At 40.8% G+C, this 13,616-nt stretch overlaps 1 protein-coding gene across 1 annotated transcript in view; it reads right to left on the bottom strand.

Annotated features, from left to right (window-relative positions):
* PREX2 (phosphatidylinositol-3,4,5-trisphosphate dependent Rac exchange factor 2) overlaps positions 1-13,616 on the bottom strand; it is a 370,987-nt gene that overhangs the window by 103,158 nt on the left and 254,213 nt on the right. Inside the window, exons 31-33 of the mRNA XM_040354370.1 lie at positions 8,698-8,739; positions 7,621-7,838; positions 2,941-3,043 (exon numbers count right to left, since the gene is read on the bottom strand). Of these exons, the coding sequence (XP_040210304.1) occupies positions 2,941-3,043; positions 7,621-7,838; positions 8,698-8,739 (363 nt within the window). The remainder of the gene's footprint in view (positions 1-2,940; positions 3,044-7,620; positions 7,839-8,697; positions 8,740-13,616) is intronic.

Genomic DNA, 13,616 nt, shown 5'->3' with positions numbered 1-13,616 from the left:
GAGAGGCGCGGGCTCATGATGTTACAGCCTCTGCCAATCCAAGCAGGCTTTGTATTCATTAATAGAATACATTGCTCGCCATGACTGGCTCCAACTCCAGCAAGAAGGAAGAAGAATATGGCTCCAGAAGGAAGACATACGAAGCATCGGAAGCATCGGAAGGAGGGTCGTCTTAGGCCCCGTACACACGACCAGTTTCCTCGGCAGAATTCAGCTTCCGACCGAGTTTCTGGCTGAATTCTGCCGAGAAACCCGGCCGTGTGTACACTTTCGGCCGAGGAAGCCGACGAGGACCTCGGCGAGGAAATAGAGAACATGTTCTCTATTTCCTCGTTGTTCTATGGGAGAACTCGGCCCGCCGAGGTCCTCGGCGGCTCCAGGACTGAACTGGCCGAGGAACTCGATGTGTTTGGCACGTCGAGTTCCTCGGCCGTGTGTACGGGGCCTTATACTGTGAGTACAGGCAAAAAATCTTAAAAAAATGTAAAATTAGAGGGTCGTCTTATACACCGGCAAATAAGGTAGATCTATGTTTGTCCCAAGCATGCTTGAAACTACTTACTGTTGACTGATTCGCTTCTTCTACTGCAAGTCTTGATGTTAAGCATCAACTACTTTTTCTATAAAATAATACTTTCTAAAATTAGTTTTGAACTTCCATCCTGTTAATTTGATATCATGTCCCAGTGTTTTTGATCTTGGTGTCATATTCAAAATACTGCCCTCCTGAACCTTATTCACCCCGTTGATGTAATTAAAGGTTTCAGTCATGTCTCCCCTTCCCCTTCTTTTTGCACATATTAAGTTTCTGAAGTCTCTTCTGATATGTTTTATCCCTCAGACCTTTCACCATTTTTGTTGCACATCTCTGTACTCATTTTATCTTATCAATATATTTTTTTAAATTAGGTCTCCAGAACTGGACACAGTATTTTAAACGAGGTCCAACTAAAGATCTACAGTATATGTAATATTGTACTCTATTACGGAATAATTTTTTCACTGCTTCGACTAATCTGAAACCAGTAAAAAAGATATATAAATAACATTAATGAAAAACTGATTTCCTGTTTTATGCATTACTGATCTCCACAGAACTGATAAACTACAGGAAATGTATTTTACCTTGATCATCTCTAAGACATTGTGCTTAGCAAGGAAGGACAGGTACTTGGTATCCCACAGGAAAAGCATTGCATTTTACAAGAGTACAAGCTAAAGGCAATTAGGACAGCATTTTGGCTAACACAGCATGCATGCTGTGCTTTGTTTCCCCATAGCAAAAAAATAAAAATTTAAAACAATACGTAAGAGAAACCCTTTACACAAGCAATGCTGTTATATAAAAAATAAATACATTTTTAAGGACAGAAGAGCTGGATGAGATATCTTTATTTCTGCCTTTTCATTAAAAGGGGGACAAATCACTTTGAACAGGAAGTTCTGCTTTATCCATGTTAATAGGTGTAGCTGCCAAGCACATTTTGTGGTTTAGGAATTCATCTCGATTTAGGTTGCTTTCACACCGAGGCATCGGCGGCGGTAAAGCGCCGATATTTTTAGCGGCGCTTTACCGTCATTTTTGCAGAGGTTTTCGGTCACTAACGGGGCGCTTTTAACCCCCGCTAGCAGTCTGAAAAAGCTGCAGCGGCGCTGTCCATTAATTTCAATGGGCAGGGGCGGTGGAGGAGCGCTGTATACACCGTTCCTTCACCGCTCCAAAGATGCTGCTTGCAGGAGTTTTTTTAACAACCTGCCAGCACATTGCCTGAGTGTGAAAACCTGCGTGGAGCCAATTTTTCAGGTGCTTTACAGGCGCTATTTTTAGCCCAAAAGCACCTGAAAAAGGCTCAGTGTGAAAGGGGTCTTACTAAGTGAGCCAGATGATGTGACAGTGGGGGAGATTTACTAAAACTGGTGCACTCAGAATCTGGTGCAGCTGTGCATGATAGCCAATCAGCTTCTAACTTCAGCTTTTTCAATTAAGCTTTGACAATAAGGGCCCTTTCACATGTGCGGACCGTATGTCCGCATTTTCATCCGTCCGTTGCGGATGAAAACGGGACATACATTGGTCCCTATGTGATTACGGGTGTCAGCGGATGACCATCCGCTGACACCCGTAATCGTCCACCTCCGCAAAGATCCGCATTTGCGGACGGAAGAAAATCCTATTTTTCTTCCGTCTGCCGGATCGGATCGGATGAACACGGACATACAGTCCGTGTTCATCCGATCCCCCATAGGGGAGAGGGACCGCCCTGTCAGCTGCCAGCTCAGCAGGGATTTTACAGAGGATCCCCGCTGAGCTTTTGCGGACACACGGAGAGGATCATTACTGATCCGCCCGTGTGAAAGGACCCTAAAACTTGGAAGTTTCTATGCAGAATTGGACCAGATTTTGCACTCTTCAGTTATAGCAAATAATCCCAGTGAGTCTCCAAACTACGAGGATTGATGTTGCATATACTATATTGCATTATATATTATGTTATAAATAAAATCAATGAATCACCAATACTGCAACTGCAAGACTGCTAAAGCCGGCCACTCATTGTACCTCTGAGTTTTTTTAAACATCCAGTGAAGCCAGATTTGGGGAGCTTTTTAGAGGGGAGCGGTCTGTCATATGGTTCTTGGTTTTGCAAGCCCCCTCTCCTTATCTAATGCTTCTAAGCAAGGCCACAGGCTCAGAGAAAAAGGCCATGTTTGGATTAGTAAACATGCTAGTCCGATATTTTGATATGCTCAGATTCATTCAAAAGACCCACTCAGGATAATGGCACTTATAGGAATTTAGCTAGAAAGGCAGACGAGTGCAGATATAGATTGCTGGAATTAAAAAGTAATTTAGTAGGTGGGCTAACAAATGTTGATATATTTTTCACCAAGAATTTCTGATCTTTTTCCTGAAGACTGAGGTCTGGTGTAAATACTTACTTGCCATTTGTGGTCCTTGTTCAGCTTGTCTGAAGTGAAACATGACCTTTTCTAAATCTAACAAAGCGACAAGCGAGTCCTCCAGCATAGCTTGTTCATCTGTCTGTAGGAAATATCACGCCAGCAAATCAGGATTAAACAAGAATACACAATGCATTCATATCACAGCAATGTACCTGCTTGTAAAGAATTAATATCATTTCAAGCAGGACTTCAATAGGTATAATGAAAGGCAATGTCTGTAGTGAAGATTAGAAGAATTATTTTACATTATTATCGCTCTTTTCACTGGCAGTACAAAGCATTGCAGGAGAATAATGAATTGCATGACAAATGCTCCCATTAGATTACAATTGGTGCATGTGCTTATCAAGTGAAGTTGTGATTCACACCACTATTAATCCCTTTCTATGTCACACCGTGATGGTAAAACAAGTAGATTACACAAGTCCGTAGCATTTATCCTATGATATCACTTTATACTGAACAGTATTTAACAAAACAGATGTGGGGTGAGGAATACGACCATTTCATTCATATTACATGTCTATATAACATTGTAAAGTATGGTGTAGACCCTGACATTCGAATACTGGTCTTCAACCAGAAAAACCTACTAAAAGCTGAACTATAAAAATAAAAGGTTTTATTTATACAAGATTCAAAAAACACATATTCCAGGAGATAAACCTAGCACTATTAGAAAGCAGACTTGCATGTACTATACTGTACTATATATTATAGTGCATACAACACCACTATGACTTTCAGAGCATACTTAATAACTATGTTAAATCAGCCACATCTCTTAACCAAAATGAAGGTCTACATATTTCAAAGAACTAGTCTGCTCCTTCACAACACCAGGGTATGCTGGTAATAAGTTAAGCCTTTTTGGAAAAACCCCACATCATGATGGCCCCAGTCCAATGAATGTGTAAACCTATAATACCAGGCATTATTATACTAATATAATGTATCTTTCTGTAAGTGAAAACAGTCGACATGCAACGTATTATGTACTTACACCAGATATCATACAATAAGATCAAGCCAGACTGTCCCCTGACAGTTACATATAAATGGCAGTTTGTTGCAGTTGAAACTTATATCTGCTATCACAACCCTATGGGGATATTTACCCTTCATCTCTGAGAACACTTTGGGTTCCAACATATGGGTTCCTTTGCTTTTGAACTTTTCACAAACCGATTTAGCACAGTTTAGATGTGTATAATACCTGGGACATAATGTGTATGTATGGTGAGATACATTATATTGATATAGTTCCAGATGTTATATATTTACAAACCAAGGCCTGGGGATGGGGGAATCGTGACATTTTTTTTTCCATTCAACCTACTGGTTGAAGAAAAAAAAGATTACTGTATGGTAAGCTTAACAGATTCCTGGAATCACACACTGTCAGCATACACTGGTCAGTGCTGCAGCCATTGACTGCAGACCACTGATCAAAGGACTATTCAACAGAAGCCAGTCTAACAATTGGCTCCTGTTGAAAAGGGAGGACCACACAGATCAACATTTGGCCAGTTCAAGCATCAGTTCTAAACCATTAGTTCCCCTCAAGCTTTCTTGGCATTACCAATCATTTTCTTATAGTGCAACATTATTGCTGAGTTAAAAAAATCCTTCTCACAGGAAGTCACCTGGTGAAACAACATTTGCTATTTTTTTTCTAAGAAATGTCTTGATGCTTCAGGGCCACTGGAAGAAAGGGCCACAGTGACAGCCAAGTGGTACTTAGAAGTCTGCTAGTCTGAAGTTTTTCACAGAATGAAGAGCGGTCACACCTGGTTGCCCTATACCATGTCTTTCCTCCACCACAACAGGTCAGCTTAATGAGGGAGCTGGACAAAATGACTGAGGAGGACTTTGTGTTATGCTTTAACTAGCGGATTAATCAACTGAAAAACTGCATAGATTTTAGTTGAAGTCACGAATGAATTTGCTTTTTGGTTGAAAAACAGAGCTCATGATGTTTCCTCCCCCAGGTCACACTTCCCCTGACTTCTCTGTCAATATCAACGGCTCAACTATCAACTTGTCCCCCCAATCAAAGGTCCTAGGAACTAACCTTTTTGCCCCAAATCCTATCCCTTCCTAACTAATGTCACCACAAAGCTTCTAATCCACTCCCTGGTCATCTCCCGCCTCGGCTACTATACCTCCCTCCTCATTGGCTTACCTCTAAATAGGCTATCCCCACTTCAGTCCATCATGAATGCTGCTGCCAGGCTCATCCACCTCACAAACTCTGCAGCCTCTGCTATACCCCTCTGCCAATCCCTCAATTGGCTGCCACTCAGCCAATTAATTAAATTCAAGATACGAACTATAACTTACAAAGCCATCCACAACCTGGCCCCCAGCTACATTACTAACCTAGTCTCAAAATACCAACCTAATCGTTCTCTCTGCTCCTTCCAAGACCTCCTGCTCTCAAGCTCCCATGTCACCTCATCCCATGCTCGCCTCCAGAACTTCTCCTGAGGCTCTCCCATCCTCTGGAATGCTCTACCCCAATCTGTCAGACTTTCTCCTACTTTATCCACTTTCAGACGATCCCTGAAAACTCATCTCTTCAGAGAAGCCTATCTGGCCCACACCTAACAACTGTACATTTATTTTCTCCATCAGCACATTCCCCACAGTTATTACTTCTTGTATCTCTTGACCTTCCCTCTTAGATTGTAAGCTCTAAGGAGCAGGGCCCTCTGATTCCTACTGTATTAAAGTGTATTGTATTTGTACTGTCTACCCTCAAGTTGTAAAGCACTGGGTAAATTGTTGGCGCTATATCAATCCTGTATAATAATAATAATAAATAATAATTATTTTTTCCTTTAAAGCCTCAGGACTTTCTAAATATCTATAGTACAAGTGTGCATGTACAACTGAGTATCAGATTAGTAAATGAGACAACAGAACCTATAAATAGCAGGGAGCAGTAAAACACAGTGCTTACTAAAGGGAGGTGAAAACACCACTGAATAATGTATGTCTTTCTAGAAAAGAATAGCATTACATGCAAGCAGCAGGAAACTTTAGTACTGTCGAATAACAAGAAGTAACAACGGAGTGGCGTGACACAGAGGATATTGTGTTAGGTAAACTCTGGCAAGAATGCAGGTACGTCAAAACAAATCCACAGTAACTGTTTACAAAGGATGCTTCTGGCTGACCAAACATGCAACACAGCTTTCCCATGCAAACTTAAGGTGGCAGATTTACAAAAATGGAGCAGTATCCTATACTGATCAGTTCTATCACCGGCTACATTTCTAAACATAAATCCTGAATATTGACAACTATTCCACTTTTGTTATATTTTGATTTACTGCGCTTTTTGTAAATCACCCCTTCTAAGTTTTCACATTCATAATGTCCATAACATAGCACACTCTGGCCTCTTTCCTGTCTCTGATGGCTTGACTGAAACTTCAGATTCAGCTCTCTGATAAGGATGGGAGGCTGACAAGCATTGCCATCTTAGCTAGCTTTATAGGGCACCTAGGAAGATTGGAAAAAGTACTACATGTACTTTCAGGAATGGGAATAAACATGAGTTCAGAACAAACTTAGACTATTTAAGCTTTTGTCTGAATGCTGGACCTTTTGCTTGTTTGGTGGGAGCCGAACATCATTTATAGTAGAAGTGTTTCTACCACCACTATATGACAGTTTACTTCCGGTCAATGGTTGTTAAAGTGGAGGTTCCATAAAAAAAAAAAAAATGTTGCTTTAAACTGTAGCTTACGACTAAAAAATAAAAATATATATTTTTTTTTTATTCATCTGGAAATGCCTGTTGCTATGCGGTCCCACAAAATCTGCCTTTGAAACCACCTAGGATTCTGATATCATCTCCCTCTAATGCTCCTGGGAAATGTGTGTCATCATTTCCCAGGATGCAGTGCGCTGTCCAATTATCACTCCCCATCCAAGACTTCCAGGAAGTAAGTGCCTGTAGGCTTCACAATGCCCAGAAGCAAAATGACAACGGTGTAGATATAGTTTTATAAACTATCTTTTTTGAATATCTATGCGGATCGGTGGCGGATTGTAAAATAGTAAGTGACCAAATTTATATTATAAAAACGCAGGATGAAAGGACATACATTTAAAAAATGCTAATTGTGGTTGGAACTTCGCTTTAAGGAAGCAACCAGTGATGTCACCCAGCACTATCCATTGGGTGCTTGCATTAATTACCAAATATAATTTTTATCACTAAGCAGAAATAGCTTTCATTTGGATTCAAAATCATCCCTGGTATAAACAACTACCTCACTTTTGTGGACCTTTTGTATGGAAAGTCTCTCAGCTGTAGGCAGTGTGAATGAACTCTGAGTGAGCTGATCAGCACGCTCACAGTTCACTGATACTACAAGTCTATCTGCCGCAGTGGCGGACAGGAATTGTAGTTTAATAATGCACAGCCGTGCATGTCGTTTTCAAAATGTGACGCCACTCTTGCGACAGGCGGCGGCTGCATAGGAGCTTGTTACTTGTCACACCCTAATGATGGCTGTAGCAAGTAACATGCTCCTAAAGATGAAATATCCTTTAAGAAATATTGTATGTTCTGAGTATAAGCTTTAAGAGGGAAAAATTATATCTACACAAGAGCTGCATCCTAAATAAATCTGTTCTTACCAGGTTTGGAGAAAGAAGGGACTGGAAGTGAAAGAGGACTCCAGCATTGGCAATCTGCTCCAACCATCTTCTGCTGGCCTCTTGCGTTTCTACTTCATACTCTCTGTTGCTATCATACATGTGATTTAATGCAACCAGTAACTGCTCAGAGAAGGCACAAACAGCAGCTACCAAGCTCTGGCAGAAGACCATATCTCTCCTGAGTTGAATTTCGCTATCTGTAGAAACAAATACGGATATAATAAGTCATACATTCCTTAAAAAGACACTAAACAATGTATTTTTTTACATCAGATTGTTTCTGATGTTTTTCTGCCTCCCTGTAATGTGCCTTGTGAGCTCCCAAACTTTCCTTCTCACTTATGATTGTTTGAAACAAGCAGTACGTTAGTTGCGATTATTTGCACTGTTTTAAGCACATTACAAATCTCATAGAGTCCATCTTGGGAGAGAGCAAGAGAGGTTGGCTAGGTTCTTAAATACAATGGGACCATGGAGAACAAACATAACCACCCTCTAACAAGACGAAAGGTCACAGCAGCAAAACAAAAAGTGATTTTAAGGTTTGAAGGAGGCTAAGAGCTATAAAATGTACTTTTTAAGTTAAGAATACATTACCAGAACTGTTGTTTGCATGCAATCCTTGCGCCTGAATAATTTGACTTTTTTTATATTAAAAGTAAGGGGCTACAGTATGTTTAGCCGCTGACTTTTCGTTTTTGGAAAGGGGGCAGAACACGGCTTTAACTTTGTGGTGTCGTTTGTCGAAATGAATTTTCCTGCATCAATCAAGTCTTGTCCTGCTATGCTTCTCATAATGGTATATAAATATACTGTAAGTGCTAAATGTGCTTCTGCATATGTGAACACTAAACAATCATACTTGCACATATATGCTATAAAACCTCATGAAATATGGCTGTTTATCACAAAACATTTTTGCGATATCTATATTATTCAGGGGAATAAAGTATCTCACGTGTGTCTCAGTGCATTAGTTCCCATAAAGCAAAAAAAATATCTAAAATTAAAAAAAATGTATACATTACACTGAAGCAATGAAAACAATATTGTTACCTGTATATTCAAGTAAAGCCAAAAGTATCCGCGTTTCAACCTCTAAAAAAGGAAATTAAAAGTTATATTGTTATAATGACAAACCTGATAACAATACCATTACAAGTAAACTACTAGCTTTAGACACCTAGTCAATCCATATTTGTTACTGCTATATGTGCTTGTTTAAAGTTGCAGATTATTATTACCGGTATTTAAAATACAGTATAACTAAAGACAAAACTTTTTTTAAGTTATTTTTTTAAGTTTTGGATAGAGTGAGGATGGATTAGAACACCTGTTAGTAATAATTACTCTCTCTCCCATTAGGGAAATTCACTGTCTCTATTTGTCCTGTTTACCGTATACTGTTTATCATCAAAACGTAAAAAAAAAAATCTAAATTTTTGTGTTGTCCCCAGAACAGTAAGGCTCCGTACACACGGTCGGACAAAACCGATGAGAATGGACCGAGGTTCAGTTTCATCCGTCCAAATCGACCGTGTGTATAGCCCATCGGTCTGTTTTCCTTCGGTCCAAAATTTTAAAACATGCTTCAAAACCGAACCGATGAACCGCTGCCCGATCGGTCCAAACCGATGGTTAGTACAGAAAAGCATTGGTTCAAAACGCGTGCATGCTCAGAATCAAGTCGACGCATGCTTGGAAGCATTGAACTTCGTTTTATTCAGCACGTCGTGTGTTTGACGTCACCGCGTTCTGACCCGATCGGTTTTTGGAACGATGGTGTGTACGCACATCAGACCATCAGGCCACTTCAGCGGTGAACCGATGAAAACGGTCCATCGGACCATTCTCATCGGTTTTGTCCGACCGTGTGTACAAGGCCTCAGGCTGGGTTCACACTTGAGAATGTAGCGGCTCACAGCAGGAGTCCGGTGTGTCTCCATTCACCGTTTCAGGTCCGATTTCAGCAGGGATTTTGGGCTGAATTCAGACCTGAAACAGACCAAAAGACGCACAGGGCTCCTGTGTAATTCGTACTGGAACCGCTGCGGAGATGTGTGAAGCGGCTACATAGAGAGTCGGTCACAGTCTCCTGCTATGCAAATTGGATGCAGGGAAACCCAGATCCAATTCGAACTGGTGTGAACCCAGCCTAAAAGAGGGGAAATCTTCCAATGTCCAAGTACTGGTGACCTGGAGGGCCTCAATGAATTCCCTTATTTGCCGGGATTTCCACCTACTTCCTGTTTTGGCTATGGGATAGTATGTGAAGGTAGATCTTCAGTTTTGAGGTGATACCTTTGTCCCAGCACTTGTGGATATGCACATTAAGGCTTGGTTTTAATCTGGAAAACGGGAATGATACTTGTTTTATGTTTTATATTAATAAATCCTTTTAAAACGGTAAAGCACTATTGCAAGCTTTGTTACTTTGCATGTGGGTGATGTGAGTGGAGATCAATGGTAAACAATAAGGAAGGAGTACATCTTGGCATGTGAGACACCTGAGCTATAAGAAAGAGAAAAATTCAAAGATGCTAAACAGCGGAATGTTTGGGATCTGATGCCACGTACACACGACAGTTTTTCGGGTTCTAAAAAATTACGTTTTTTTTAAATGTCTTTAAAAACAATCGTGTGTGGGCTTCAGAGCATTTTTCGGGTTCTAAAAAATGGGCAAATTTTTTTTCGAACATGCTCTAATTTTTCACGATGTTTTTAACGTTGTCGTTTTTCAGGTTGTAAAAAATGGTCGTGTGTGGGCTTTAACGACGTGAAAAATCCGCCCATGCTCAGAAGCAAGTCATGAGATGGGAACGCTCGTTCTGGTAAAACTACCGTTCGTAATGGAGTAAGCACATTCATCACGCTGTAACAGACAGAAAAGCGCGAATCGTCTTTTACTAACACAAAATCAGCTAAAGCAGCCCAAAGGGTGGCGTCATCCGAATGGAACTTCCCCTTTATAGTGCCGTCATACGTGTTGTACGTCACCGCGCTTTCCTAGAGTATTTTTTTTTCACGATCGTGTGTAGGCAAGGCCGTTTTAATATATGGGTTGAAAAAAACTTTGTTTTTTTCTAGACCCTTAAAAACGTAATTTTTTAGAACCCAAAACATGGTCGTGTGTACGCGGCATAAGGCACAGATTTTAAGCCTATAAGGTCAGGGCACAACTGGTGACGGTGATACAAGGATATCTGTATATGCATAGAGGTGGAATAATGTGAAGTTATTACTTTCAATTATTTTGATATCAGAAATCACAAAATGGACTGTTTGTTGCACTACTGATTGGAATCTATAAGGACACCGTGTGGAATAAGAAGTACATTACGCTTTATTATCAGTCTATGGCATAAATTGCGTTGATTTTTGTATTATTAATATACAGCATATTGCACACATATATATTATATATATATATATATATATATATATATATATATATATATATATATATATATATATATATATATATATATATATATATATATATATATATATATAATTTTATACTCTTCATATTGGGTATTAATTATGATTTTTTAGCGCTGCACTTAATTTTTTATCTTTTTGTACTCTCACATATTTGGAAGTGTGGGAAGTGCGGGAAGCTTCTAGGAATTATATAGCAGCTCACAAGGTTTTTTCTAATTTTATGGTTTTGGCATTAGCATATAGTGTTGTTGATTCCAGTCCAATCTTAGTTTTTATTTTCTGCTGTAGTCTAACGTATAAAAGGGACACACAATAACCTTACTGGTCATTAGAACTTTCTTCTATAAATAAGCCCTGTTGTTATGTCGATATAGAAATTTCTGATTGCTGTCAGATCTACAATCAACCTCCTGGAATGTGGGAAAGTGCTGTAGAGAAAACACTGCCCACTCTACAACCCTTACCCCTTAGGCCCCGTACACACGACCAAACATGTATGCTGAAACTGGTCCGCGGGCCAGTTTCAGCATACATGTTCGGTCGTGTGTAGGCGCGAGCAGGCCGAATTCCAGCAAACATTTGCCCGCCGGGTCTTTTCCCAGCGGGCAAATATTCCTGGACGTGTTTTAAAACCGTACGCTGGAATCCTGCCCGCTCGGACATGTACGGTCGTCAGTACAGACCTACCGTACATGTCCGAGCGCCCGCCGTCCCTCGCATGCGTCGAATGACTTTGACGCATGCGTGGAAGCCTTTAAATGGCAGGCCTGCCCACGTCTCCGCGTCATCGCCGCGTCATCGTCGCGGCGACGACGCGGACACGCCCCGCGTATTGTTTACGCGCGGACTTCTGTACGATGGTTAGTACAACCATCGTACAGAAGCCCTCTGGCAGGCATGTACGGTGAAAACGGTCCGACGGACCGCTTTCATCGTACATGTTTGCTCGTGTGTACCGGGCCCAACACAATATGTTGATATACGATCCATAAAAAATGCATGGAGTGCAAGTGATATCCAATTATATGGTGGTAGAAAGCCATTCCTAGCACAGTCAACCATAGTGGGCCACACATAACCCCTTTTGGAAAATGGCAGAACTGCCAGGTTAATAACTCTGGCCTGCAGTATGGTGCTTGGTGGTCACTTAAAGAACAAGCAAAAATTAGATATTATATCATAAATCCTGGTAGACCTGCTTGTTTATTACTTAAGTTGTTCTCCATTACGATTGTATTTTATACCACAGTAAATCTTCCTATTCACAGCATTACGTATTCTCCTCACTATAACCCTGATAAGACAATGCTGATTATATATCAAGCTCTTCTGTTTTTCTACTTCAGGTACAATAGCTGATAATAGAAATCTTCTGAAACCTGCGTAACGTTTCTTCTGCTTGCAGTACATTTGTTTTATCTGATTGTACGTTTGTGCGCCATCAGTGATCAGTGTGATGTCTGGTACAGAGAAGCCTAATCAAAAGAAACTTTTTGATGGTTTAGGGCATCTCTTTCAAAACTGAAGATCTTGAGCTATGGGAAATAAGTCTTGCAGAGTTAAAATACAAGAAAAAAAAAAAAAAAAAAAAAAAATGATACAAGAAAAAAATTCCCACTACTAGCGCTACACCATAAGGACAATAAAACACAATGTTTTGTGTAAAAAAAAAAAAAATAAACAAACTCTTTCCGTGCAGCTGTCAATCACCTGAGAACATGGGCAAAAAACTGAAACAAAAAATACAGCGCTCGAGGATGGAGTACGAATCACTTTATAGTCTTTAAAGTATTGCAAAAAATACACATGAACTAAAAATATAAATAAAAACTGCACACTAGGCAGAAAGTTTACACAAGCGAATCTATTGCAAAGTCCCCAAACACTTGAACAGTAACCATAAGGTGATGGTGGGATAGCAACCTGAAATCACTGCTGGGAGAAAGCTTCCAACCAAAGTACACTTCTGTAGTATATGAAGGTGGTACGGCCGTTAGTAAACCTCTAAGCAGGGAGAAGAAAAACACACAGCGGGGAGACAGCATCCACGCTGGGAGTGATCAAAGATGATATTCACCTGCCGAGGGAGAAATGGCTATAGTTCTAATCCAACAGGGCGGCCGATGGAGGCGGGATCACTCCTCGCAACGGAGGGCAGTAAGGGAGATCCTGGATGGGAACCACCGTGCCAATACAAGGACGCCACCGCGTCAATCAGAAGCGAGGAGGGAGGGGTGGAATCACCGCTGCGTCACATGAAGGGGAAGGGAATGAAGTCCGGACTCTATCCCTCAAGGGTCATGTGACTCCAGGGGCCAATCAGTGGAAGAGATAGCCGAGCAGTAGAATCAACAAGCTGAACGTCACTGAAGGAATTCCCAGACTGTCAGTATCTCAGCATTGGCTTCTTGTAAACAAGTGGGGGCATAAAACGAGATGGGGGTGAGCCGTGACTGACATGTTTCGCGTGCCAGACGCTTTGACTTTTGACAAAGCGTCTGGCACGCGAAACATGAGATACTGACAGTCTG

The sequence above is a fragment of the Rana temporaria genome, chromosome 5 (genome assembly GCF_905171775.1).
Source record: "Rana temporaria chromosome 5, aRanTem1.1, whole genome shotgun sequence".
NCBI classification, from domain to species: Eukaryota; Metazoa; Chordata; class Amphibia; order Anura; family Ranidae; genus Rana; species Rana temporaria.
This window is presented reverse-complemented; position numbering and strand designations above follow the sequence as displayed.